General features: G+C 46.8%; 1 protein-coding gene across 1 annotated transcript in view; it reads right to left on the bottom strand.

Annotated features, from left to right (window-relative positions):
• The window catches only part of LOC133353890 (collagen alpha-5(IV) chain-like), a 134829-nt gene that overhangs the window by 50400 nt on the left and 58048 nt on the right, over positions 1-26381 (bottom strand). The window contains 12 exon segments of the mRNA XM_061570383.1: positions 607-699; positions 1769-1810; positions 1951-1986; positions 2911-2973; positions 4514-4591; positions 6383-6409; positions 8242-8295; positions 10084-10146; positions 10302-10346; positions 12833-12877; positions 16725-16814; positions 24118-24177. Of these exon segments, the coding sequence (XP_061426367.1) occupies positions 607-699; positions 1769-1810; positions 1951-1986; positions 2911-2973; positions 4514-4591; positions 6383-6409; positions 8242-8295; positions 10084-10146; positions 10302-10346; positions 12833-12877; positions 16725-16814; positions 24118-24177 (696 nt within the window).

Raw genomic sequence — 26381 nt, forward strand, 5'->3', positions numbered from 1 at the left:
AATTTGTTTTGTTGTTGTGTAGGAGGAGGATTTCAATGGAGATTCCAGTGCAATGCAGTGACTCCGGATTGGACGGCCCAACCACACCAGGAGTCCACCGAAAGGTCGCTATTGCATCGACGACGAACACCGTCTTCGCGACGCTTTGACCAAGGCCTCCGAGCTGAGACCATCAGGACGTATTGTGAGCCTCTCAGAGACGGTGTACAGGGCACAGCGATGTCGCTTTAACGCGTCAATCGGACGGCAATGTATAACTTTCGCTTCTCGCCCCAAATTTATCTTCCAGCTGCGCTGTTGGGTTTGAGGTCACGTGACAAACGACACTTTCAGTTGGGCACTCTGACAGCTGCCAGCGCCGTCGCCCCCCCTGTCCGAGGATGGGGCCTGGTAAGAGGTCTCAAGAGCTATTTCTGAAAATCAAAATGAACCAGCCAACAACACACATCCTTCACGTCTACGCAAAAGCAAAAACATTAAAATATTTCCTTACACAAACCATCGGCCCCGCAGCCTTCTGGGAGTGCGCAGATGGTACGGTGTGTCCGCTTATAATCTCGCTATTTATATTTTTCACAACGACATTTTCCGTGTTGTTATGATCACCTTATTGCCTTTGTAAAATACTCCCTCCGGCGGCTTTTCCTGCGCGGGCGGCCCTGCAGGAGGCCCCGGAGGGCCTGCGGGTCCGGTGCTACCCTGAGGTCACGGAGAGGGCAAACAAATACCGTGAGCAAATGGCGAAATAAAGGCAGAGAGAGAGCGAGAGAATGAGAGAATGGGAGTTCCCACTCCCTACACCCCCCCCACCCCACCAGCACTGAAATTGAGAGAAAAAATTAACCTGTAAAAACAAAGTTTTTCACTATAAATCCTTTATATGCGTGGCGGCTAGAGTCCTCTCGTCCTCTGGCTTGAGATGGCTGCCACCTATGGGTCAGATGATTGCTTGCCACCATTAAGCAATTGGTAATTACATATAATTTTTTTTTCCTAAAAAGTGTAAAATTTTTGAAAAAAATTTTCACGAAAATTAATTGTCACGCACAACGAGTCTGTGTGCAAAATGTCAGCTCGACTGGATCACGGGAAGTGGGTTAAAAAACGACCGAAAGATTTGCACGGTCATAAGCGCACAAACAAGCATGTAAGCAAGTGAACTTAATATAAAGGATTTTAAAATGAGCAGAATGCGTCACGAGAACAATCAATGAGGGAAAGAATCTATTCGTCGACGTTTCAGGCAATGGCCCTTCTCTATATAGTTATGCTACGAATGAGGGCTGTTGTTCGATACGTCGCCTCTTGCATATTTTCTTTGAAGGCCACGGTGAGATTGATGACCGTGATGAGTTTTTCTTTATTGTCGTCTATGTGTTCATTGTGTGCTCATGCACCACTGCCAACGCAGCAGCAGCAGCAGCAACACAAGATAATTTGTGTAAAGGATGAGAGACAGACAGCATTCACCACAATGTAAACAAAGCTGATTCTTGCATCGAAACCAGACGCTGAATCACAACAACTCATTGATTACATCGCAAGGTAGTGAGTGGGGTGTGGGGAGGGGGGGACATTACACTTCTATTTATCACGATTTGTATGTAATATGTATACTTCTTTAAACAGTCTATTTTTAAATAATCTATTTTACAAGCACAATTTACTTCGTGTAGTGCAAGCATGGAATTTATTTTAAATCCATTTTAATCTATGCATCGTTCGATATGCAGCTCCATGCCCAGTAATGATCACAGCAGCAACTCACCTTTTCACCCTTCTGTCCTTCAAAATTCAAACCCATGGAACCCTGTAAAGTGAACAATTGTGCAAATTACACACCCAACATGTCAACATTGACGGGCTTTTTTTTTTGCATGCAAAACAACGTTATTTCAATTTTGCGAATATTAACGGAGGCCGTAAGAAATATTTGAACACCGCCGTTACCTTTGGGCCAGGGGACCCGGGTTGACCAGATGGGCCCTGCACACAACACACGACAGCATCCACAGAGATAGGCAGATGTTTTCCACGTCTCATGACCGGGTCCACCCTCTGAGCGTACACACGCCTTGAAAGCTACACCGCCAACTGACAGTGGCCGAATCTGGCAATTGAAACCGAGTTCACTCCGTGTTCGACCACACCTCCGATGAGCGCAGTCGGCTACGTCCGGTGCGAAAGAAGTTCAACATACATGCACACAACCGCCGCACTACTGGAGATCAAAACACCCTCTCATTCCACTTCTTCCCACGCACTGCTCCACTTTGGAATTCCCTCCCGTCGACTGTTTCCCAAAGTTCTCAATCAATTCCAGAAATCTATGAACTGTTATCTTTAAAAATTTAAACAGTGTCGTTTGGATTTTGAATCTCTGTGCCTGTGCTGAGTAACCGTGGTGAGCATGAAAATGTGCCACTGCTCCCCACACACATAAACAAGACATAGATCCCCCGTATAGCCTTCTACAGACTGTTTGGGCAAGTGCTGTTCGCGAGCACGTACACAGGTCAGCACGGCACACCAGAGGGTGGGTGGCCAGCATCACGCCCAGCCGCCTTTGTCTGATGTGTACACATTACACCAGATGTAATCTACGTGACTTTACCGAAAGACCCAAGAATATTACACCAGGTTCTCATTTGAGGCTGGGTCGACCTAGGGGAGGCCCAGGATCAGATCAGACAATCGTCACCGGTGTTGGCCGTGAGCGGGAATTGAACTCGGGTCGCCGAGTTCGTAGCACAGAGCGCTAACCGCTGCACTACCGCTCCCTGCACAAATACAAAAAAGACAAAGACACAGACACAACACTCACACATACAAAGACACGGAAAAATACACACGCACAAATGCAAACACTCACACATCCACGCCGAAAGACAAACACACGCACGAACTCACAGGAAAACCTCTTTGTCCAGGTGGCCCAAATGGTCCTGGCAGTCCTGAGCTCCCAGGCTGCCCCTGAAACACAACACACACGCACATTATAGCATGTAAACACACACACATTATAGCATACACACAGACACAGTATAACATACACACACAGACACAGTATAGCATACACACCACCACTTATGCATTACAAAACACAGACAGATAGCATACCACAAAAAGTTATATATTCAAACACTACACACATTATCGCATTACAAATACATCACAACATCTAGCATACACACATCACATTATAGCATACACACAAACATCTAAGCATACACCAACAATATAAGCATTCACACACACCTTAAGCATACACAAACACTATAGCATTCACACCATTATAGCATACACACACGCCACATTATAGCATACATCACCACTATAGCATACACACAACATTATAGTAATACACACACATTATTACAGCAATACACACACACATATAGCATACACACACATTATAGCATACACACACACATTATAGCATACACACACATTATAGCATACACACACATTATAGCATACACACACACATTATAGCATACACACACATTATAGCATACACACACATTATAGCATACACACACACATTACGGGGATCGGTGATCGTCATGGTTTGGGATTGAACCCACGAATCTCTGGCGTAGCAGGTGAAGGAGGTAAGGGGCCGTCCATAAATGACGTCACGCGATTTTGGACGATTTTTGACCCCCCCCCCCTTCGTCACACGGCGTCACAAAAAGTCAGACCCCCCCTCAAATGTGACGTCAAAAAGCTCTGCCCCCCCCCCCCCAAAAAAAAAACATGCTTCAAATCGCTTTAAACTATTGTCATTGTAGTGCGTATTTAATATGCCGCTGCACTCTGATGTTGTAGGAGAAAACATTTATTAAAAAGTCTATTTAATGAAGTAGAACGTGTTGTCTATATTTATTAAAAGTTGCTCATTTTGATGTGACGTCACATTTCTCACCCAACCCCCTCGTCAAACATCATCACAAATGTCTGACCCCCCACCCCCCCCCCTAGGTACGTGACGTCATTTATGGACGGCCCCTAACATCAATCCACTGTGGCACCCGAAAGCAGAGATATCTCTCTACGTCTCTCAAGCAGAGATATACATTTAAATATTTAGTTTACTGTTACGATTATACTAATATATAAATGAAATAACGTAACATTTATGTCATTATCAACTCGCTCCAGAAGGGTTCTGCTAAGTTGTCCCAGTAGGGGGCGATGATGCTACGTGTTTACAATGGAGTAAAAAAAATGTATTTGGCAAATATCGATCATGGCACCGACACACATGGCCTCCTCTTGGGATCTTTAAAAGGCATGGGGCTCAATCTAAGAACCTCCACAATAAGTGGCGAACGCTCCCGCTGGGCCGTGTCACCCCCTGCTCTTCATGATCGTGTTGCTCTTCGTCGCCGGGACAATGTAAATCCGCTTGATGTTATTTGGGCCTCAGAGGCTGCGTTCAGCAACTGTGTGAACATTTGTAAAAAGTATAAATCTGTGACCTCGTGCATCACCAGCAAGCGAAACTCACGGGCTGCCCCGGAATTCCAGGAAAACCAGCGTCGCCCTTCTGCCCCGGAAACGAAGAAAAGAACTCTCCAGGATCGCCCTGCGAGAAAAAACAAACAAACACAAAGATGAAGTGGCGGCCTCATTCAACATCCTCTCATTGTTGCAGCGGCAGGCTCACGGCCCCCGCACACGAACCCACTGCTACTGCCGATGTGACGGAAAGACCCGTGGGCATTTTCATGACGATAACTTCCTAAGTGGCGGACCAATGCGTCCTCAAGGTTAGCCAAAGTAAGCGATCGCGTTTTACAGCGCCCCAGGCAAGAGTTTTATATCCTTGCCCCAGAGTCTCTCACGGCCTCGCCAAAATTTTGTTTGGAAAGTTCTGCTTTTGTCACGAGGCGTCTGCCAAGCAATCAACGTAGAATGGGGCAAACAAGGCCACTGCAAAATTGAGATGCGGAACAAAAAAATTATTTCGGTTGCGTTTTGTTAACAGCAAACAAACACAAAGATCCCCCTTGTAGCCTTAGCAGACCGTTGGGGCCAAGTGCACCTACGAAGGCCGGCACGGCACACGAGGCCGTGGGTGGCCAACACCACGCCTGGCCACCTTTGGGCTTCCGCGTCGCGACGTTTACACGCCGCACCAGGTACTCATTTGAGACCGAGTCGACCTAAGGGAGGGCCCAGAACCGGTTCAGATAATCATCACTGGCGTTGGCCGTGAGCGGGAATCGAACTTGGGCCACCGGGTTCCGTAGCGTGGCGCTCGCTAAAACCGTGCCCGGAATCCAACGGCGGATTTCCCGGGTCGGCCCACGTGCGTTTGTCGTCGACGCGCACACCGCCGGCGCCGTAGCACACGGCCAGAAAAAAAATGCTCAACGCGAAGCACCACCCAGACAGACGACGCTTGGATTTTGGGTGGTGGGGGGGCGTTTGATCGAACCCATGGCAGGCTTGTACACCCTGGGCCGGATTGCATGTGGGGTGGGTGGGGGTGCCCTCTTTGTTTGTCTTTTCAATTCCTTCCTTTTGCCGTTTTACCGCCACCCACGCCGAATGCCACGCGCGCCCTGACGCTATTCGCCCCGGCCACTGCAGGTCTCGCTTTTAAGTGCGACGTAAGAATCGAAAAGGGGGTTACATTTAAAAGTCGACGCACGCGCGGACGGTTATGGTCTCATCGACCAAATGGCGCTGGTGCTACGGTTTTGCATTTCGACCGTCATGACGGCGTTTTTATTTGGATTTTTGTGGGCTCCTTAAAACACAATTGCTCCCGGAGGCCCCTGCGTTAATCCATCCTCGTGCCGCCCCTATCCAATATTCAGGGGTCAATAAACAATCGCACACACACTGCCATCAGCCGAGCTGGCAAGAAGAGACCCCCCCATTGATGGGTAGTGAAGGGCGCTTTAGAATTACGCGTGCAAACGTTCATCGAATGTGAACACGTTTGTGGTTATGCAAACTATAGAGTTTTATTCGTAGGCGGAGTATGACTTCTATATTTGGGGGGGGGTGGGGGGAGAGGTGGTTTGCTTTGTCCTTCACATTCCAAATCGCGGGTGCATACGATTAATTAATTAAAAATTATGTTAATTATAAACTACTGAAAATAAATTCATAATAGTCTCCAGTTTGTGGGGGGCATTGCCCCCTGCCTCCCCCAAACTCCGCCCATGGTTTTATTACATGGGAGTTGTCTGTATGATTTCGTAAACCGTAATATCTTGGCGCGCCTGCATTGACAAGACACGGACACAAGGTGGCAACGTAGCCTAAATTACATTTACACAATTGTGTGCCACGGCGTCTCGGAGCACGATAGCTGTGGTTGGTGTTTTAATCGTAGAAGCACATGACCGACAGACGGCTTTACCTTCATGCCTGGCAGTCCCGGTATTCCCTGCAAAGAGAAAACAAATATCGTGACGCGACAACAGAGACACATGCCCGTCAGAAACAGCTCGCCACGATGGCCTCGTCATTCTGTCTATAATTACGATGGCAAAGGTCCCCTCTGCAGCCGAATAGACTTGTTGGGGCAAGTGCTGTTAAGCGAGTGGCTTATTGAAGGCCGGCACGGTCCACGAGGAGGTGGCGGGGCATGAGCCACAGCCAAGACATCCGCCGTCTCCTCGCCGCTGATGTTTACGCACCGCGAGATGCGATCGTTTATTAAGGCCGAGTTTACCAAGTGGAGGCCTGATAGCTCATTCATCAATAATAATTGTATAGATAATTTTTTTCTTTTCAGGCCGAAGTGTTGGTTTTGTTGTTGTTGTTGTTTCTTTATAGAGCTTGTTCACCACTGCCAATGCGGCTTCCACTCATTGACGTATTGTCGAGTGGAAGCCCAGAACTGGTTCAGATATTCACCACAGCTGTTGGACGCGAGCGAGAATTGAACTCGCGAAGGGAGCTAAAAGCCACTTCCCCACCGCCCACCACTACGCCACCACTTTGTTCGCAACTCGCACACATGCAAATTCTGCAAGAATACAAAAAAGTGTTTTTCATTCCTGTACGTGTCGATTTCATTAAGCTAGGCTGGGTTTAATTCACCCAAATGCCCCGTCTGCATGCCAGGGATGCCTCGAGTAATTGTTTTGATGTTGGGCCAACTATTGTAATTCTAAACAAGTACACACTGCGCCTGTGCAAACGTGAAGCTGCTTTGGGGCACAGTGGCGGACATGATATCTTCCTCGCCCAGTTGTTAGTTCGATCCCAACCAGAGGTCGCAAACGGGTTTTGATTCCTTACCCGTACCCGTACCCGGCCACACCAGGGTCGCAAATGGGTACCCGTACCCGGCCGAAATGAGTGACAAACGGTTACTCACCAGTGACTCACGGCCTACCCGTACCCGTACCCGGCCGCACCAGGGTCGCAAACGGCTACCCGGGTACGGGTAGCCGGGTATCGGGTAGGGTACGGGTATCAGGTACCCGGTTGCGACCTCTGATCCCAACCCTGACGCCTGCTGCTGAATATTTGGAGTTTGCGTGTTCTCCCCCGTGATCGTGTGGATTTTTCTCCGGGTCCTCCGATTAATGCCCCCACATTTAGAATCAACTTTTGTTAAGAGTATTTGGCTGCTATACATTTCCACGTGATAAGCCGCTTCGGTGAGACATCATTTGTGGACAGGTTGCTTCTAAAAAAAGAGCTATAGCTCAGTGTGCCTTACCTGGTAAAATCAAAAGATAGTGTTTTTCTTTAATGTATATTTTCGTTCAACAATAACCTCCCAATAGTAATTGTTCAGTCACAATTACATCGATATAAAATAAGAAAGTGACTTGCACAAGCAGCATATTTTTTAAGAGCTTATTCTGCACTGGTGTGTAGAATTATGGGTCATGGGGGAATTATGGGTGATAGAATATTGCGGAGCATTATGGGTGGTAAACATTACAATGAAAACTATCCATAAATGTATGAATCACATTTTAATACTCTCTTAATTATAATTAGGACTCTTTTCATTATAATAAAACAATTAAATGCACGTCTAATTAAATTTTCATGCTGTGATAATTATAATTAGGAATGTCTTAACTATAATAAAAACATGAAAGCACGTTTCATTAATTTCGTAATGCTGTCTTATTATAATTGTTTTTTTATATAAAAAAATAATGTGGAGATGCAGAACAGGGAAGTGGAGATGTTTATTTTATCTTTTTCAGGGTCTTTAACCTTCAAAGGATTTAAAAGACGGAAAGCACTTACCGCTGGGCCCAGTAATCCTGGTAATCCCGGACCGCCAGGATATCCTCTCTCTCCCTGTGGCAAACAAGGCAAAAGCCAGTGGTGTAAACTTGAGACGAAACTTTTCTGGTCTGTTGCTCTAGTTTTGTGTGTAGCACTAATCCCTCTGTTAAAACGTTTACTCACGAGGGTTAGCCACCGCCTCGCCTGCTGTGTGTACGCAGGCTACGACAACACTCCTGAAACAAGAATGCTGTTGTTGTTGTTATTGTGCAGCTTAGGACTTTGTGGAAGGGATGACTTTTAAAACAAGTTTAAGTGATTTAAATTGATCGCCGAGGCTGCTGCTCATTTCCCAATTCACAGCCTTGGGCAAATTCGTAGAAATTCCACATTCGTAGAGTGGGGGGTCGTCCCCATATGACAACTGCTGCCAACGTCCCCAAAAAGTGGTGCCTATTTTATCGATCCTCGAGAAGATATGGGCTGAGTTGACCCCCAACCAGGAGTTGAACTTGCAACCTTCCGATTGCGAGCCACTCGCCCTACCGCCGGCTAAGGCTTTGTGTCCTATATTTATTTCGGTGCACTAAGTGGAGTAGCAGCTGCATTCAGGCACTGTGTGAAGGCAAGTCGTACGCTGTATGGTACTGTAATAAGATTTGTGGGTCATGCGATCAGTGGTCAAAAAATTGGTTCGGAGTTACTGGGGGCACGGCCTTTAAAAGTTGGACTTACTTATAAGACAACAATGTCACGATATTAGAATCGTGTACACAACGTAAACAATCCATGATTCGCAAGGCAAAGGGGGTTTATGGAATACGTCAGCTCATGGTTTTCAAGAGAGAAACGGCGTGCGATTAGTTTACAACATGGCCAACTCGTAGCATATCTGCACGTTACACACACAGACTGTGGGACACCACTTGAAGGTTGCATAACTACCCGAGATATGAACCTCAATGAAGCAGTGTGGCAAAATAGAGTTAATACCATTGCTAGTAAGGGTATCGTTTTCAAGATAAGGCTGAGCAAACTTCTTGGTAAACAAACTCATTAGTTATTGTTGTGGTGCTCTGCGAATCCTACATACACACATATATGGACCTCTGCTCAAGCTATTTTAAATCGTCAGCCAATGGGTTTCTAAGGAGGTGAAAGGTTCAGACTTGGAATGGTGATAATCCTCCTGCGTGTTGCTTTAGAGGAGTAAGGCAGTAGAATTGCAATGGGGCTCTACGTGTTCCAAATAAACTCAAGAGGGCCCAGAGTTGACTTGTCCTGCCTCTCCTCGCCCCTTCCCATGCCTCTTCAAAGCCAACCTAACCCATACCTTATCACTTATCAGCCTCACTTAGCACCTTGTCCAAATATACCCTATGGTATCTAGAAATCTCATACATTTCATTTATTTTATCTTGCCTTGCAATGTTTTTCATGTTTCTTTTCCCCGCCCCCCCCCCCCCCCCCCGATACAGTATTTGTATTTCATTCACCTCCTGCAAGCCTGGAATGTTTTTCAGCCGCTATCATTATAATTTAATAGACGTTATGGACATGGCACGGTAATTTATGTTAACAAGAGTCAAATATTTAGCACGTGATTAAATAATGATGGATGCACTTTGCAAAATGAGCATGCCTTCCTGATTGCATTTGCGCAAAACTCTCTACAAAACATCCCCCCAGGCATAATTCTTTAGCACTCGCTTTAAATTGGTCATGTGCCACTCGATGACATGGTACAGAAATACCTGGGCCACTGGCTCAGCGGGACCATCCGTGCAAATCGAATAATCTCAAACTCAAACGGTGCACGCAAGTAAAAACAACACTTAAAAGCCAGACTGGGGGCCTTACCTTAGTCCCATTGCATCCTGGGATACCGTGAGGCCCTTGAGGGCCATCTTGTCCCGGCAAACCCTGAAAATAAATTAAATGTAAAAAAAAACAACTCAAAGTTCGATATTGTACATTTTCATATCTAGTCCAAAAAATATTTCCACTTTGCTCATTTGTATTTACATATTTAAACTAAAATATTGTGTTGGGTTTTTATATATATATATAAATCTTACCGGAATACCCGGTGTCCCAGGAAATCCTGGCATTCCTGGTGCACCCTGAAGGAAACAAAAAAAACAACATTCACATGTATACTTTAAATAAAAATGTTTTCAACTAAATTTAAAACACAAAAAACCACAAGTGAGGCTCATGACAGGAGGGGAAACGTCGGAGCAACCGGGGCCTACGCACCACCACCAACAACAAAAACAATTGACGATGATCCTCAGAGGCATGCAGGGCAGCACTAACGAGCCCCAGGGCATCCAAATTATCCGGTGTTGATTTTTTTCCGCTAAATATATACAAAACACTTGTTACTTAAAAAATAAAATTAAACCGCATTAAAGAGGACTATGTATGCATGTTTAACTTCTTTCGCACCATGGCACGCAGCCAACCGTGATAATTGGAGGTACGGCAGAAGGACAACAAAATAAACAAGAAAAATCAGTTATAAATAAATAAAAATTCTATCGAGATTCTAAAGGGGGCAGCTGCAAGAATGGTGGTGAGGGAGGCTCTCCGCTTCCCTCACCACCCTCCCTCTCTTCCCTTCTTTATATTGATCTATTTCTCTTACTAGCTCTTCTCCCTAAAACTTGATAAAAAAAAATACTCATGTTTTGCAATAGTGTATCCCTTAAACTCCTATCCTGTCCGCATCCTTAAAACATTAACTATCCTTCCTCACCTCGCCTCCCTATCGCTATCATCACCCTTCCTCCTCATCCCTTTGCCTCCCCAACACTCAAACCCCATCCTATTTTCCCCATCAGCCAATAACTAATGTCCAATTTATAATTCTTGTAAAGCGCCGTGTAACATCCTACATAAGAAAAGAGGTGGATTCGCACGTGATCCTACAACACTTCTCGTGGTACACTTTGTAAACATTTGTAATCATGCGAAATGGATCTATTATAGCAAATGCAGGCTTTTCAATAAGAAACAAAAATCCCCCATATAGCCTTAACAGACTGTTGGGGCAAGTGCTATTAGCGAGCACCTATGAAGGCTGGCACGGCACACTGCACCAGGTACTCATTTGAGGCTGAGTCGACCTAGGGGGTGCCCAGGACCGGTTCAGATAATCGTCACTGATTTTGGCCGCGAGCGGGAATCGAACTCGGGTGGCCAGGTTCGTAGCGCAGCTAAACGCTGCACTACAGCTTCCTACTTCAGTAAGAGACAAAGACATACACACGTACACGCGGCACAGATATCGCTCCACGAGACTCTTACAATGTTGATGCCCTGTGTTGTAACCTTGGCTACACGATACGTGTTTATATCCGCGATAATTCCGACCCATATAATTAAATTAATACATTGAAGCAAAAGCACATGGACAAATACCAAGCCACCACCCACACACACACACAGACTGCTTACTGTTTGCTCATGAATTTGAAAACGCTAAGCGGTGCTGTGAAAGGGTTCCATTCGAGCGAAATAATCTCAGGCACCCGAGGTGCCTTTTTCCAAATAACATTTGCCGATTGGAAAAATATTAAGGCTGTAGTGGCCATATTTCACAACTCTGCATAACATAATAACGCATGACACATTTAACCCGCCCCCCCACTCGCCCCTGCTTCTGGAAGATCTCCAGTGATTACGATAAAAAAATTTTGCCAGCCAGGCCCGACTCGGATGACACGCACATTTTTGCTCCATATTGGTGTTCCGTCTCCTGAGAAGGAATTGGTTACGTTCATTACCTGGGAAGCCTGGGGCAGAATACCATGTGTGTATGTGTGTGTGTGTCCTCTTATTCATTAGAGAAAACAAAACAAATAGACCTATCTATGGTAGGGCCCTTATTTTGTGCGAGGCCTAGGACAGAATTGACCCTTTGCCTACCTCGCCACACTCCCACACCCCCCTGTGAGAGGCCCTGCATTCATAACATCTGCCACAACACACCCACCCTCTAAAGGTCGCTGTCTACTCGGGGGGGTGTGGGTTGGGGAGAAACATGACAAAACGTGGACAAAAAATGTAAGCATCGTGAGAATTGCAATCTCGGAGCTTTTTGACCAGAGAAAATAAATCCAAGACGGAGCATTGCGGCCTTGCCTGAGGGATGACCTTGTGGAACTATGTCAACACTGAGCCATGCAAGTATACAGGGTAGATAAAAACAGAGGCGGGCCAATAGAAATTATACGAGACCACGTTAAGTTGTGAAACACGACATTGTCGGCATTTGCGAAAATGCAAGATTCAACGTGCAAGTAGCCGGGCGTCGATTTCATGGGTTTAAATAGATCGTCACGCCCACGACGCACACATCGAATCGTGCGTGATTGAGATTCGCAGACGTCGCGTGAAATTCATTCACATGATTCCTGCCGCCAACGCAGTAACCACGATGCCAATAATAACAATAAAATGAATCGTGAAAATTCATCGAATCGCGAGTTTGGGGGGAGAGCCGCTGCACGCCTCGTATTTACTGATGGGAATTCTCAGAATCGACTTGCGGGAACAACGACTTTTAAGACGTCGTTCAAGATAATGCACTGAAGCAACTTACGCGATTTCCTTTTGGTCCATACGGGCCAGAGTCTCCACTGTCGCCCTGAAAGTAAAAGGTCAAATAATGTTAGTGGAGGCACGTTCACACACATTGTTATTACGTTACAGGTGTGCCACATCGCTCGCTGACTCGAGCCAACCATCAATCAACCGGCAGTTTCTCATCATGAGTTAAATTACTACGTGAAATGAGGCTGGTATTGCTGGCCATGACAGCATTTTTTTTACTTTACGGAATGTATGGTAATGTATATGCTTACATTGAATACCAACCTGTTAAGTATTTAACATTGTCTTAAGAAAGCTCAGAATTTAAACATGCATATTGGGTAAGTTATCCTTTGCCAATAGAGGGTCGTGTTTATAAACAATAGGCAACATCTAAACCATTTGAGAGAGTCCTTAATAAAAGTCCCTAGGAATTAAATCTTAAGCAGATTTGTAAAAAAAATTCAGTGTTAAAAAAAAGTTAAACTCATGGAGTGCAAATTTAACATCTTTATTTCCTTATTTACATTTCTTGAAGACGAAAAAAAACTCTACACTTTGCTAAGGGCACACCCTTTGCGGACAAGTCCCGCAAGCAATAGAAGAACATCCTTCTTATAGGAAACTTGTGACTGTGCGTCAGGAGACCCTGACACTGGCATGTAAACAGTCCAGCCCTGTAAGCGAATGTTCGGAAATTTCAATCAAACGAGCATCTGGCACAGCAGGTATCTAATGTCACCTTCGAGGATCTGCGAGCCAGCCCACAAACACTCGAATCCAAGGCAAACAATGCGGGCCGGGTCGCCCCGACACAACCTTGACCAAGTGTCTCGATACTAATAGGGTTTTTCTCCTTTTTTTTGGTTAATGTAAGCATGATTCCTTGTTCTTAGGTTTTTTTTCAGTAAAGTCACGTAGGTAAAAAATTAAAACCTACGTGACTTTACCGAAGAAAAAAAAACCTAAGAATATGAATCCTTGCAGTCACGAAAGCTTCAAATCTAGAATTCATGATTCCTTGCAAAAAGGTGTCAGTTTTGTTGCCAGAAAAAAGGGGAAAAACCCTATTAGTATATTTTGGTACTGGCAAAGGAGGTCCCATGATGTAGCTGCTCACCCCGAGCTCTCATTACTCTGGTAGTGCGGTGTCTTTGAACTGTGCGCCTTTTGGCGTCATCTGGTCGAACACCATATGAGACTAGGCTCTATAAAAAGCTGTCTCTGGTGTGGACCAATCAGTTTCAAAGACAATGCATAAATTATCAGAGTATTGTTTTTTGTTTGCATTTGACTGCAAGTATTGTGGTTAATGTAAGCATGATTCCTTGCAAAAGGTGTCAGTTTTGTTGCCAAAAAAATGGGACAACCCCTATTAGTATATTTTGGTACTGGCAAAGGATGTCCCAGGAAGTGTCTCGATTGTTCGACGTTACACCGCCCCATCTATTGATCTATTAATGGAAGAGGCATAATATGACTTTGAAACCCCCCGCCCACCTCCTACGCATTTCACAAGTAGTGACGAATCCCATATCTGCATTTCCCATAAATATGCTAAATTCATCTTGATATGCAAATTCTTTTGTCAAGGCGCTCTTCCCCCTCCAACCCAGCTTAAATATACGCTCCAAGCCTGGGGTGTTTCATTCAGACGCTGTCTTCCCGACAGACCTGTTCTTCACCTGAGGACGGCTGCTTGCGTTGTGGCCGAAACGTCGTGAGAATTATTTAATGTTTTATTTTTATTATTTTATTATTTCCCTTCTACGTGACTTTACCGAAAGAAGATGTTTTATTCCACCGCTCATCTCGCCGTTACCAACATCAGCACGGAGGCCGGCAGGGGCACAGTGACCTCTTTCAACGGGGTGGGTATGGCAAGATACGACTGTGCGACCCTCCTCTCCTTTCTCCCGACTCGCTTTTACTGAAATGGCTACGGATGTTTTGTAACCCGCATACAATAATAATGTGTAGGCGATAACGATATTTGTTATTCTAGTTGCACAGTGTAGTGGGTTTAGAGGAAGACAGTCTCACAGTGACATTATTAATAACAAATATTTAAAGGTGCAATTCTCACGATGAGGTTACCATGTGCCTTGCTTTAATGGGCATGTTTCAGTAACAAACACCATCAGTAGCGCTACTAGATTTTACGCTGTGTGTATTCTTCGTAAATGTGTTTTCAATTGTAACAATTTTTGGCATTCATTAGTTCATCATTGGAATATTTTCTGTCGAATAATTTTTTCTTAACATTTTTTGTCAATTCGGGGCCCCCCTTGTGGCCGACTGGGCCCCCCTATGCGTCTCGTAACGCTGCCGCATAACCCCCCCCCCCCCAATAGTTGCGACCCTGAATGCCAGTACTCCATGTGCTCGCATCGTGCAGAAGGGGCCCCACAGCTTGCCGCGTTGTTTCTTTGGCACAAACAACGCCGTTAAGAGGCCAATGGGAGGAGAGCCTCCCCTCATACTGCAGGCAAAACTACTTTTCTCAACAGCGAACTTTAGAAAGGGGCCCCACAACTGATTAACCTGACCCTGGTGGCCATGTGGTTAGGAGTGGTTTGCGCCGACAGAACACAAGCAGAGGTTGCGAACTTTGTTTCTCCTGCTGCCTCTTGCGCTCTGGCGGGCGATGAATATCGTTTCGCTGTTGATCGCTCTGACTTTATGGCGCTGATTAGAGCTCCTGCTGCTTGACCTTAATTTAAAAATGTAATCGCCACTTGTTTTGCCGGAAGACTTAACGATTGCATTTGGGGGCCGGGTGGCGGGGGACAATATGGGTTCCAGGAAAAACTCCCACTTTTGCTCTACGGATGGGAGTCAAACTTTTCAGGACGGACATCGAAGCAAACCGCACGTTTGGTGAACTACACAATTAAAGATGCGCTTCACTGGGAAAAGAAAAGTCTTCGTCAACCACGCTCTATCCACTGCTGTAAAGAAGGCTTCTCACTGGCTCTCGCCATTCCACGTTTATCCTACTTTCTCTCGTCCTGTGTGCTCACGCTATCTCTCCTTTGGACGCCATTCCATTGCCAGTGTTTTGTCCTTGAGCCGTCTCATAGGCGAGATGTGTCCCCGCCCAAAGCCCACTCGCAATTCCATGTGAGTCAAATATCGTCGCTGCCAAACAACCGGCTTGTTTTGAAAAACATGTGCTCCTCCCCTTTTGTTTCTTTTGAATCAGATAGTATTTTTTGCAAACAAATTCAAAGTGAGGATGAGGAGATGGCGTGACAAGAACGTTGGAATATGTCCCACAGGCCGCTGTCTGCCAAGGAGGTAGGTAACGGGCTACTGAAGTTGCAGAAAAGGATTTTACTCTAACGTTTGGTCGGGGGGGGCGGGGGCTGAGGTCTTCAAATCAATGTCAACTTTTCAAGACTGGGTCATTGCCTTCCAGAAATGTTCGTTAATAATTCTTAGAGCACTCATTAACAGCATGGTTTGCAGTATATATAATAAACTTGCTTCATGGAGCATAATAATGTAATCATTCATAGCTATTGAACTGGGGTAGTCATTATGAGTACAAATATATTCATCAGCAAAAATATTTTTCAATATGGTAAAAAAATATATAATGTTAAGCCTATGATCAGGCTTTTTTCTGGTTAACGCTTCCTGTGATTCTCCTTTAGAAGCACCATTGCACAAAACATCACCTAAGATTAACATTTTGCCTCTTTAGAGCATTGGCATTGACCAATCCGTCACAGAGTTTTTTGTCACAAGAAAAATAAATTGGTCAGAGCGAACGTGGCGCATGTGTGTGTGTGTGTGTTTTAATGGTGATGGGAGACCACAGTGGCGCAGAGCTGGCAAGGGTTAAGAGGTCGGGAGGAAAGGGGCCACGGGCGAGGTGTGGAGATCATCGAACGTGCCTTGGGACCCCTCAGGCCCGGCTGCCCCTCAGGCCCCGGAAATCCTGGAAGGCCTGAAGGCCCCTGCAGCCCAGGAAGGCCCCTGTCTCCCTGCATTCACAAACACCCACAACAAAAACTCAACGTAAATCACGGGTGGCAAACACACACGCAAAAGAAGAGAAAACAAAGCAAACAAACCGACGGGCCCTTTTTATTTACCGGTTCTCATCCTGGTCAGCTCACAGCTCGAAATAGAAAGCCCCTTCTCTGTGCATATTTTTAGCCTGACATCACAGCATCCTGTTAAGGAGCATTTCAATTGGAACAATGCTGAATGTCTTTTGGAGGAGTCTTTTTTTTTGTTAGAGCATCCGAACAAGGGGGCATTTAGTTTGTTTGCAACACACAAAAAATGGACTGCAGCTACCAGGCTCAAATCTGGAAGAAAAAATAAATTGCGATGCTTTCAGAATTCAGAACTACCAGACATCTCCCCAATAGTCTCACGACTAGACCTTTACAAAAGCCCCTCACTTCAAAAAAACTCCACATCATTCGTAATATCCCTCAGCAATAAATTCCTCACCCTCACCCGTAAATGCAACCATGGCACTCCAGTTCACAGATTCTCCCCCCACCACCACCACCGGCTCGCAATCCGGTCTCGAGTTAACTACGAGAGATCGCCCAAATTATTTGGATAGATAATGAGTTGTGTAAAAAAAGGGCGTATACCCTTATCTGGCATAAAGATGTTCAAGCACCACCATAGAGACACGAATTACGAGGCATCAAGTCTGCATTAGCCACACCTACTTGCGGCCAAAAAAAGAAAATGAAAATAAATATGCTTCGATAATGTACACATTAGTCCTTGAAACTGATTGGCCTGCACCAATGCTATAGAGGACAGGCAGCCAAAAGGTGAACAGTAGAAGGACAGTGCAAACATTATCAACACCCCCATTTCGTCCCGATGATGGACTTGTCCAGCATATAGGCAATCATGATCATCATCAGCAGCCATGGTTAATCCACTGCTAGATGAAGATCTATCCAAACAGTCACCACCTCTTACGGTCCTGCAATGTGATAATCCACTCAGCATCTGCAAACGAGCGGATTTAAATCGCTCCATCGCTGCGATCACCTCGGACTAGATGCTCTAGAGACACTATGAAACTGCATTGTACCGTAGGTCTGGCACCGCTAGTTTCATTCCCCGGCCCTATTCAGGCTTCAAGCCTCGGGCCTAAAAAGAGTTTATGTACTCCGGGCACTGACTGTGACCTTACTTACCAGCAAACAGCCAATTACTGGACCTGGCGTGTTTGTGCAGTCATGTGTGACCTGGCTGATACCACCACACTGACCACACATGCATTTCACTCACATGCCCTGGGGCTTTGACCTGGTGTTTCAGAGGCGCTGGCTCAGTACCCAGCATGGGCATTAACCTCAGGGCTGGCCAGTCACCTCAGCCTGCCCGAACACTCAATGATAATAAAACTGGCCAGGTGGCCCCAGCGATAGAGTGGACAGCTTCGCAATGCAAAGGTTGCGAGTTCAAATCCTGGTTGAGGGTTTGACTCAGCCCTTTGCCGAGCAAAATAATCTATTTCAAATTGATGAATCGATGCATTGTCAAACGCCCTTCCCCCCCCAATTCCGTTTTCTGGAGCGCACAGTGGAGTGACGGAATATGCACAGCAAGCTCGATTTCAGCTCAGCAGTGGCACTTTCCCACCGTTGCCCTTGTACACATGGTTTACCGTATGTTTGGTTCGATGCTCCACGTGCCATAGGATCCGTACACATGTGTTTTTCATTGCACTAATATGAGGGGTGGAAAATTGTTTTGGTGGAGTCCCCACGGTCTGCCCTGGTTCAAATGCTTGCAGCCAAATTTTCCTCGGCCAATGCAGTTGGATGACCTTGCGAAAAAAAATGGGGTTGCGTATACGTGAAATGCTTGACAAGCTACCATGAAATAATAAAACTGATAAAAAAATTGTTGAGTGAGAGTTCCCTTTGACCAAATTACCCCGTGTTATTAGGATTTGGCTACTTGATTGGCAAGAGGTGGCAGTACAGCAAAGGAGTCTTTAATGTATTTGTGTGAAGCTTTGAGTGTCACCTCTCATGTATGTAACATTTCCATGAGAACTCGGATTTCCTCCCCCACACAAACTCATTTGTGGAAATTGCCAAACATCCCAATAATGCGGGACCCTTCTGAAAATAAAGAGTCTTAAGTCTCAATGAGGCTTTTTTGGGGGGGGGTAAACAAAGGACCTTTGCATAATGTACAACAATAGAATGCTTTCAAAATGCTAACCTTTCAATTTCAAATATAAAAAAACTGAACAAGTCGATTTTTTGTTTAATTGGCCACTTTCTGCCAACTCAGTGGGAGAGTGAAAGTCTCCTAATCGGAGAAGTCCGCGGTGGTGCTCTTACGGATGGCCTCGCCCCCCCCCCTCCCGCCCATAGGAATGTGGAATTTCCACCATTAGCTCAGGGCTGGGAACAAGAAAAGAGCAACAATGTCTCAATGCTCTTAAATGGGTTTTTCATTGTCAAGGAATCTATAACTTTGACCCTTTGTTGTCGACCTCTGAAGGGCAAGCAAGGACAGTCTGATCGGAAGCTCGGCTTCATTCGTAAACACGAGACTCAGCACACACCGCGTTAGATAGACGCGGGGCGGGAGAACTCCGCTCTGAGACTCATTAGCCACAGAAAGACCACGAACTTCCCGCAGAATCGCAAACAGCTGCAAAAATTCACATTCTGCGCGGAAATCCCTCCAGCGGACAAAGAATGTGTTGATCTCATTCGTCCACATCTGCCGAGTGTTTCATAGCGCTAAGGGCACCGCTATAGCAGGACGTGTTCTTACGTCGCGCATGCGCTCACGCATTGGTGTACTGCAGTACCCCCAACACATCGTGCCGTGGTGCAATTGTGCAGAATACGAGCAACGAATTGCGAGGTCATTCCTACATGCAAAGCATGCTGGGACTCCTCATGTATGCATCCATGTACGTTGAACTTCTTTCACACCGTACGTAGCCAACCGTGCTAATCGGAGGTGCGGAGGAAGGACAGCGAACTTAACACAGGAGGGTCCTGGTGTGTGTTTGCTGTGGGAGACACTTGCACATTCGTGTTATTGTTTCAGTAATGTTCGACGTGTAGCGAAATTTCAGATCCAGCAGTTTCTGTGAATTACGAGTGAACCCATCACCATCTGCGTGACGGCTGCAAACAAATGGATTTCACAACGTGCAACTTGTGCGTCAACAAATCCAAATGAAGTCATTCATCTCATTAAGAAGACTCCAAGGATTGTGACTGATTGCCCCTTAGCCTTTTTACCCACTTTCAGGCCAGAAAATCAGAAGCGGTGATGATCGATCCACCGCTCGATGTCAGCCTCCTCGCAAAGCCGTCACCATCTCCCACAGTGCTGTGACAGCGCAATCCACGGAGTTTGCTGCATAGGAGCTAGATGTGTGATCCCATCTCCAGTCGATGTCTTCCTGGGTGCATTCCTTCCTTTGGCCACCGTTCCATCGTGAGTCTCAACCACCACCTTTAATTTGTTTATTTGTACTTTACTTTGCGAATGTATCATTCAATTCAAGAAAAAGAATCCTGCCCAAGCCCTACTTAGTGTGTTTTCTTGACGGTCAATGCGACATCTCAAACGCGCGCATACATCAGAAGCAGAATCTTCATTCAGACTGGAGGAATCCGATGAACTATGAAGCTCTTTGTCACAAATGTCCAGGATAAACACCTTAGACTCACGTGCTCCTCCTGTGCATTTTATTCGAACGATTGGGAGCAGAGGGGGGAAATAGCGCCCACCCCAAGAAGTCTCTCTTGCATCCACGTTTCCGTGGACCCCGGCGGGGATTGCTCATCGTTGAGATAAGAAAAAGTAAAAGCGAGCGGTAGGCGGCAACATGGACGCATCCAAATTTGCAGTTGACAGGGCCGCAGAGATTGAGAGATTATCCCACGTTCTCATTAGCCTCAGTGTTTGAATGCGGTCACGGCAAAGCGAGCCGACGCCAAACTGCGGCACCGCCGGCCGGGGCTTGCTTGCGTCGAGAGCTCGGCGAGCGCCTGCCCGATTTAAGACGGAAGCTTCCCAATCATTTGGACCCACGATGAACGGCGCGCGTGTGTGTACGCGCGCAGGCAGCGGCGCGGCCGTGTGAGAAAGCGTGATCCTTGTTCTTTGTTCCTCGTTCACCAAGAGGCTTGGCACCGCAGATGAATACTTTTGGTCTCTGTGCGTTACGCGATAACTTTTGTGGAGGGTAGGTGGGAGGGGGGGACAGGGGTTGGAACTCGGGGTATCCGACATCTGTTCCGAACCCCCATGACCTTCTGCGTTTGTCTTTACGCCGTTTCGCATTGGAGATCGAACCAAACTCGATGAACGGTTGGGTGGGTAACGATATGTTGATTCCGTTGATTTACATTTATTCTGAGGGACTTAAAAACCATGATGTCCATTTTCGCCTAGCTGAGGGTATTACTCGTGCTTAAATTTAGCATTCTAAGGTCGCGATGATGACTCGTTCGATGCCCCAACAACAGATTGCTGAGCTTATTATTTGGAAATGTTGGCGCTGCCACCACCGCTGCGTTGGTAGTGGTGGGGCACAATCAACAAGAACACCTCAACGCATTCGTCAATAACAACGCGGCCTTAAAATAAGTAACATCTGTCACAGGTGACATTTGAGGACGACGGTCCCGTCCTCATAAGCAACGAAGGCAGGCCCTCCCTTTATAGGGCAGCATCATTTACGAACGCGCTGAGTTTTCACCGATCGGCGCTGCGCGATGGGAGTCTTCCAGGATGGAGCACAGTTGGGGGGTCATCAGATGCAGAGCGCCGTGTCCCACTTCCCCTTCGCAGAGCTTGCTTCCCGTCGCCTGGCTTTCAGCCACACACGTCTGCAAACGGGCTCAATGCACGGCGTCGCGCTTTGCCTATGCTCGTTCCATACCAAGGGCGTTGGCTTCACCAACACGCCCAGAGCACCCATCACAAAGCGGTGGGTAAATTTGGGGGGACGCGTTGCGCGCCCACCTGCGCGTGTGACAGCTGGTGCCCCTCACCCCCGCCCCCCTCCACCCCCGCCCCCCTCCACCCCCACCCGCTCCCCCCTCCACCCCCGGTGCTCTCGGACTTGAGACGAAAATTTACGAAAGTTGAGATTTTACTGCCGGATAGCGCGGCCGTGCCTTTGAATTGCTCGCGAACACCGACTGTTATCGCGCCAACGACGTGAAGTGAATTGCCGCAGTTAGGCGGTGCAACGCGCGTGTAATTGCACATTCAGAAAATCCTGCGGTTTGAGCTAAAAAATGTTTTACAAATCTTTTAATCTTTTTCGCTTTAAATAGTTTTTTTTATTTTTACTCGTCGGCCTTGTGTGCCTGCAGCAAGCCTACAGCCAGGGTTTACATTCTGCACGTATACCTTTCCTGTTTTTTTATGCGCCTGGCAGGCTGCGTTAAATCTAAATCCCAGACGTCCTTCCAATACGCGCGTGTGCACACACACACAACCAGAGGCCCTCCGTAACGCATTTTTAAAAAACAGCAGCTGGCCTCTTCAATTAACCTCCAAAAGCACTGCCGATAAAGCCAGGGACTTGATGTTCCGCTGCTCTAACTGGGCACACAGCAACACAATCCTGCAACAAATGTCATTAAGCTATCGTATCTGAGCAAAGGCAGGATAGCGGTGAAGTGATATTAGGCTTTCGTATGTGCTGTATGCGTACAACAGCTGCTAACAATCATGTCAATTCGAGAAGTTTCTCTCTCTCTGAACAGGCACATCAACAGCCAGAAAAAAAATGTGCACGCGAAAGTAACGAACGATTGCATATACGCAACGAAGTTGTCTGAGATAGGCGATTCTAGTCTATTCTACTCTGCTTAGGAGCTAAATCCTAATGTCGAGGTCTGCTGCTGGTTACGACAAGAGGGCTTCAGCAGAGAGAGAGAGAGAGTTCATGTCGTGTTGCTCTTCCTCCTCCTGCGTTGAAAGAGCGCAGACCACAGCGGGTTTCCTGTGCGGTCCACAGTTTTGGTTGTATGACCACAATCACATTCCTGTGGCTTGTCTTGAATGTGTTCCGATGAGCAGCTAGGTATCTCGATGGCTCTCTATCTATCTCCGTGTGTCTGGCTTCTTCTTACGTACGGCAATACTGCCCACTCGTGAGATGAATTCACCCAAGGTGGAGGTCTGCTGCTGCTCGCTACAGCGATAGGCCTTCAGCAGAGAGAGAGTTCAAGTGCAGACCAAAGTGGGTTTACTCTCCCGTCCACAGTTTGGGCTGCAATGTGGCTTTGTACTCTTTGGTTCTTTCGGTAAAGTCACTTCGGTAGAAAAATAAAATAAAATAAAAATGTTACCTACGTGACTTTACCGAAAGAACCAAAGAGTGTGGATTCCTGCAGTCACGAAAGCTTCAAATCAAGATTAATGTGGCTTTGTCTTTAATTTCCCATTCGCGAAGGAGATGATCCTGACGTGCAAACGATGCTGGGATGGGTGGGAGACGGAAAAGCCCCCCTTCTCACGCTGGCACCACCGATTGTGCGTTTTCACGTTGCCTTCAACACAACTAATACCGTCATTGAGCCGATGTCATGAATTTAAATCCAGATTGGCAACGTGATCTTGACATGCTAACAATTCTGGGATAACTGTTATATTTTCCGAGTGAAGATGCTACTACATAGTAATATATATATGTGTGTGTGTGTGTGTTAGCTTCTCCTGCCAGCGGGCGTTCGACACTTCACGTGGCCTCAAGGTGCACATGGCCTGGCACAAGCGTCTTGGTGACATCACCGCCACTTAGTGGCGAATGGCGGTTGTTGTTGTTGTTGTTAGCTTCTGGTCGACTCAGCCTCAATTGAGTACCTGGTGTGGTATGTAAACATGGCCACTGGGGAGACAAAGACGGCCAGGCATAGTGCTGGCCAACCCACCCCTTGTATGTTGTGCCGGCCGTGATAGGTGCTCGCTAACAGCACTTGCCCCAACAATCTGTTACGGGGAATCTTTCTCTTTGTGTTAGCTATGATAGCTGATAACTGTCACTAACAGCTGCTCGATTTGCTGCAGGTCAACATAGCCCATGGGTCACGATTGCGACACTGAGCATTGTAAATCTCCACCGAGCCTTGGCGAAGGTCCCGAGGTCAAAACGAAGGTCAAGTCAAATTCACGGTGTTAGCGCAGGCACACGTGCACACACGCGAACACTCGCGCGATGAGTTCCGCTCCGTTAGAAGTGAGAAACTCAACACTGATTTAGCTAAACAAATAACCGCTTAGAACAACGATGGCTTAAGCGCTTACCCGGTCTCCTTTCACTCCGCTGCAGTCACATTTAGACCCCGGAGAGCAGCCATGGCACGCCTGCAAAACAAAACCACGTCAAAATCATCAGTGCTCATTCTCCTGCGAAACCTTCAACTCAAACGGAGGTTACATTTTACAATGGCAACCAGCACACGCAAACGGTGACAAGCTTTCGGAAACTGAACCCCCACGCGATGGGAAAAGCGATCCCACGGGAATTGTGGGGCCCCCCGCCCTTCCCACACTGCCCCCTCGGCGAGCTGAGTTAGAACTGCGTTTGGCCGCTTTGACGGCATTGGCGTTTGCGATCATCGTCAAACGGTGCTTAACGCCGAAAGCGTTCGCAGCTGGAATTTTACACCGTGGTTCCATTTTGCCGGTCCGGCCCACCCTGACCAGGCCGTGTTTGACCTTCTCTACCGCCCCCCCCCCCCCCCCCCCCCCGTAGGGCAGGCTGCCTGCGAACAGAGAAACACGATAAACCGCAGCGATAACATCTCCCATGGTTCCAAGGCACGCACGGAGAGGCAACTTGGCCGACTCCGTACGTCGTGCTTACCGCTCGAGGCTAACATCGTTGGAGGGGAGGGGGGTCGGCGGTGGGGGGGGGTACTTATTTTTCATTTCTGTAGCATACTGGACGGGGAAAAAGATCTGCGATTTAAAATGACTCAAGATAAGCAGCCCCCTTCTCATAGCAGAATGATGTTTCAGTCAGATGACGATGACGACAATGACAATGATGATGATGATCATTTCATGCAATATCTCTTCATCAGAGTGAAGAGAGTTGCGGAGCAAAGAGGTCGACCGACATCAACTTGCAGATTGTCTTTCATGCCGCGGGGCCTTGAGAAAACTTGGGAACACTGTTCATTATCGACTTTCTTACAAAACTCGTTCGTGTTCTACCCAAGCCTCGCAGTATAAATAAACTGTGATCTCGTTTGTTAATCTCCACCACCACCCCCCCCCCCCCCCCGGCTCCTGACCTGCCCCCATCTCGCTCTTCTCTAAAGAGAGGCTTGATGCACAAAGCATGAGGCCGCCGCTGTGTATATTTCTCATTGTGAGGCAAGTGACTTTGAATCTGCTGAGTTTTCTTTTTGAGCTACGCCTGCGCACGGCTGCCAACGTCAAATCCCTTCAAAAATGTTCGTCCAATTTCGAGCTAGTAGTCATTCTCAGACTTGTTTGATGGGATAGGAAAGCCCACACAATCAACAACATGTGCAATGGATAGTCTGCACTTGCGTTGCAATGAAACCTTCATAAGCAGCCCAGACAACACCAGAAGTTTAATATCACTTTCTTTCCCAAAAATGAAAAAGTGGAATGGACACAAAAAAATAATCCTCTTGGAATGACATTGAATTCCCTTTACAACTTGTTTTGGAGATGATTTGAACGGTCTATAATGCAATGCAGCTGTCAATGGGAGAAAAAAAAATACATTTTCACCGAAAAAATGTGGGCTCATCAACACCCGTTTGAGCTGGGAAAACGCCACGGAGACATCACAGGGTGCTTCGGAACAACCGTTGTGTTTCAACCGGGGCGGAAATGCTCCCAGATGTGGAACATTTTCCAATCGAACGCTCAACACGGGGTTGACAGAACAACAAATGTGCATGGCAGCTGCAGGCGGGTGAGTACGGCAGGGCTGAATCGCAGCCACATTTCATTGCGAATCTCCCGGTTCCCAGGCTGCGTGCGTTTTCACAGCGGCAATCGCCCGCAGCGAGCCAATTGTGAAATATCGCAAATGATGATGTGGATTTTTTTTTTCTTTTCAGGTGCACATCTGAATAAGCGCCGCTCAGGGTTGGGAAATGTACTTTTGCGATTGTCTGCCGTGCGTTCATGCGTCCCGGCTCCCCTGCAACGGTAATGAATATTTTTCCGTACGAAAAGCAAAGGCACTTTCGGAAAAGGCCCTCATGGCAAATCAGGCGAGCGAAGCGCACAGTACGCTGCACGGCTTTGCCCACCACCCCCAACCACCCCCCCCCCCCCAATATGACACAGAAATTGGCATGAATCGCAGCGTTTGTTTGGAAATGGACGGATGGTGGCCATCGAATTTGCGCCCGCCCTGCATTCATCTCCCCGCTATTCAACTGTGCAATCGCAATCCGTGGGCTTGCAGTGATGAGCGTGAAGAAACACTCGGAAATTGGCCGAAAAACACCTTGAAATTGATGTTGGGTTTTTGTTGCAGTATTACAGAATTATTTTTTTAATTGGCCTACAGGGCATTC

Source organism: Lethenteron reissneri, chromosome 45 (assembly GCF_015708825.2).
Source record: "Lethenteron reissneri isolate LAM-NWPU_2019-01 chromosome 45, ASM1570882v1, whole genome shotgun sequence".
Classification (NCBI taxonomy): domain Eukaryota; kingdom Metazoa; phylum Chordata; class Hyperoartia; order Petromyzontiformes; family Petromyzontidae; genus Lethenteron; species Lethenteron reissneri.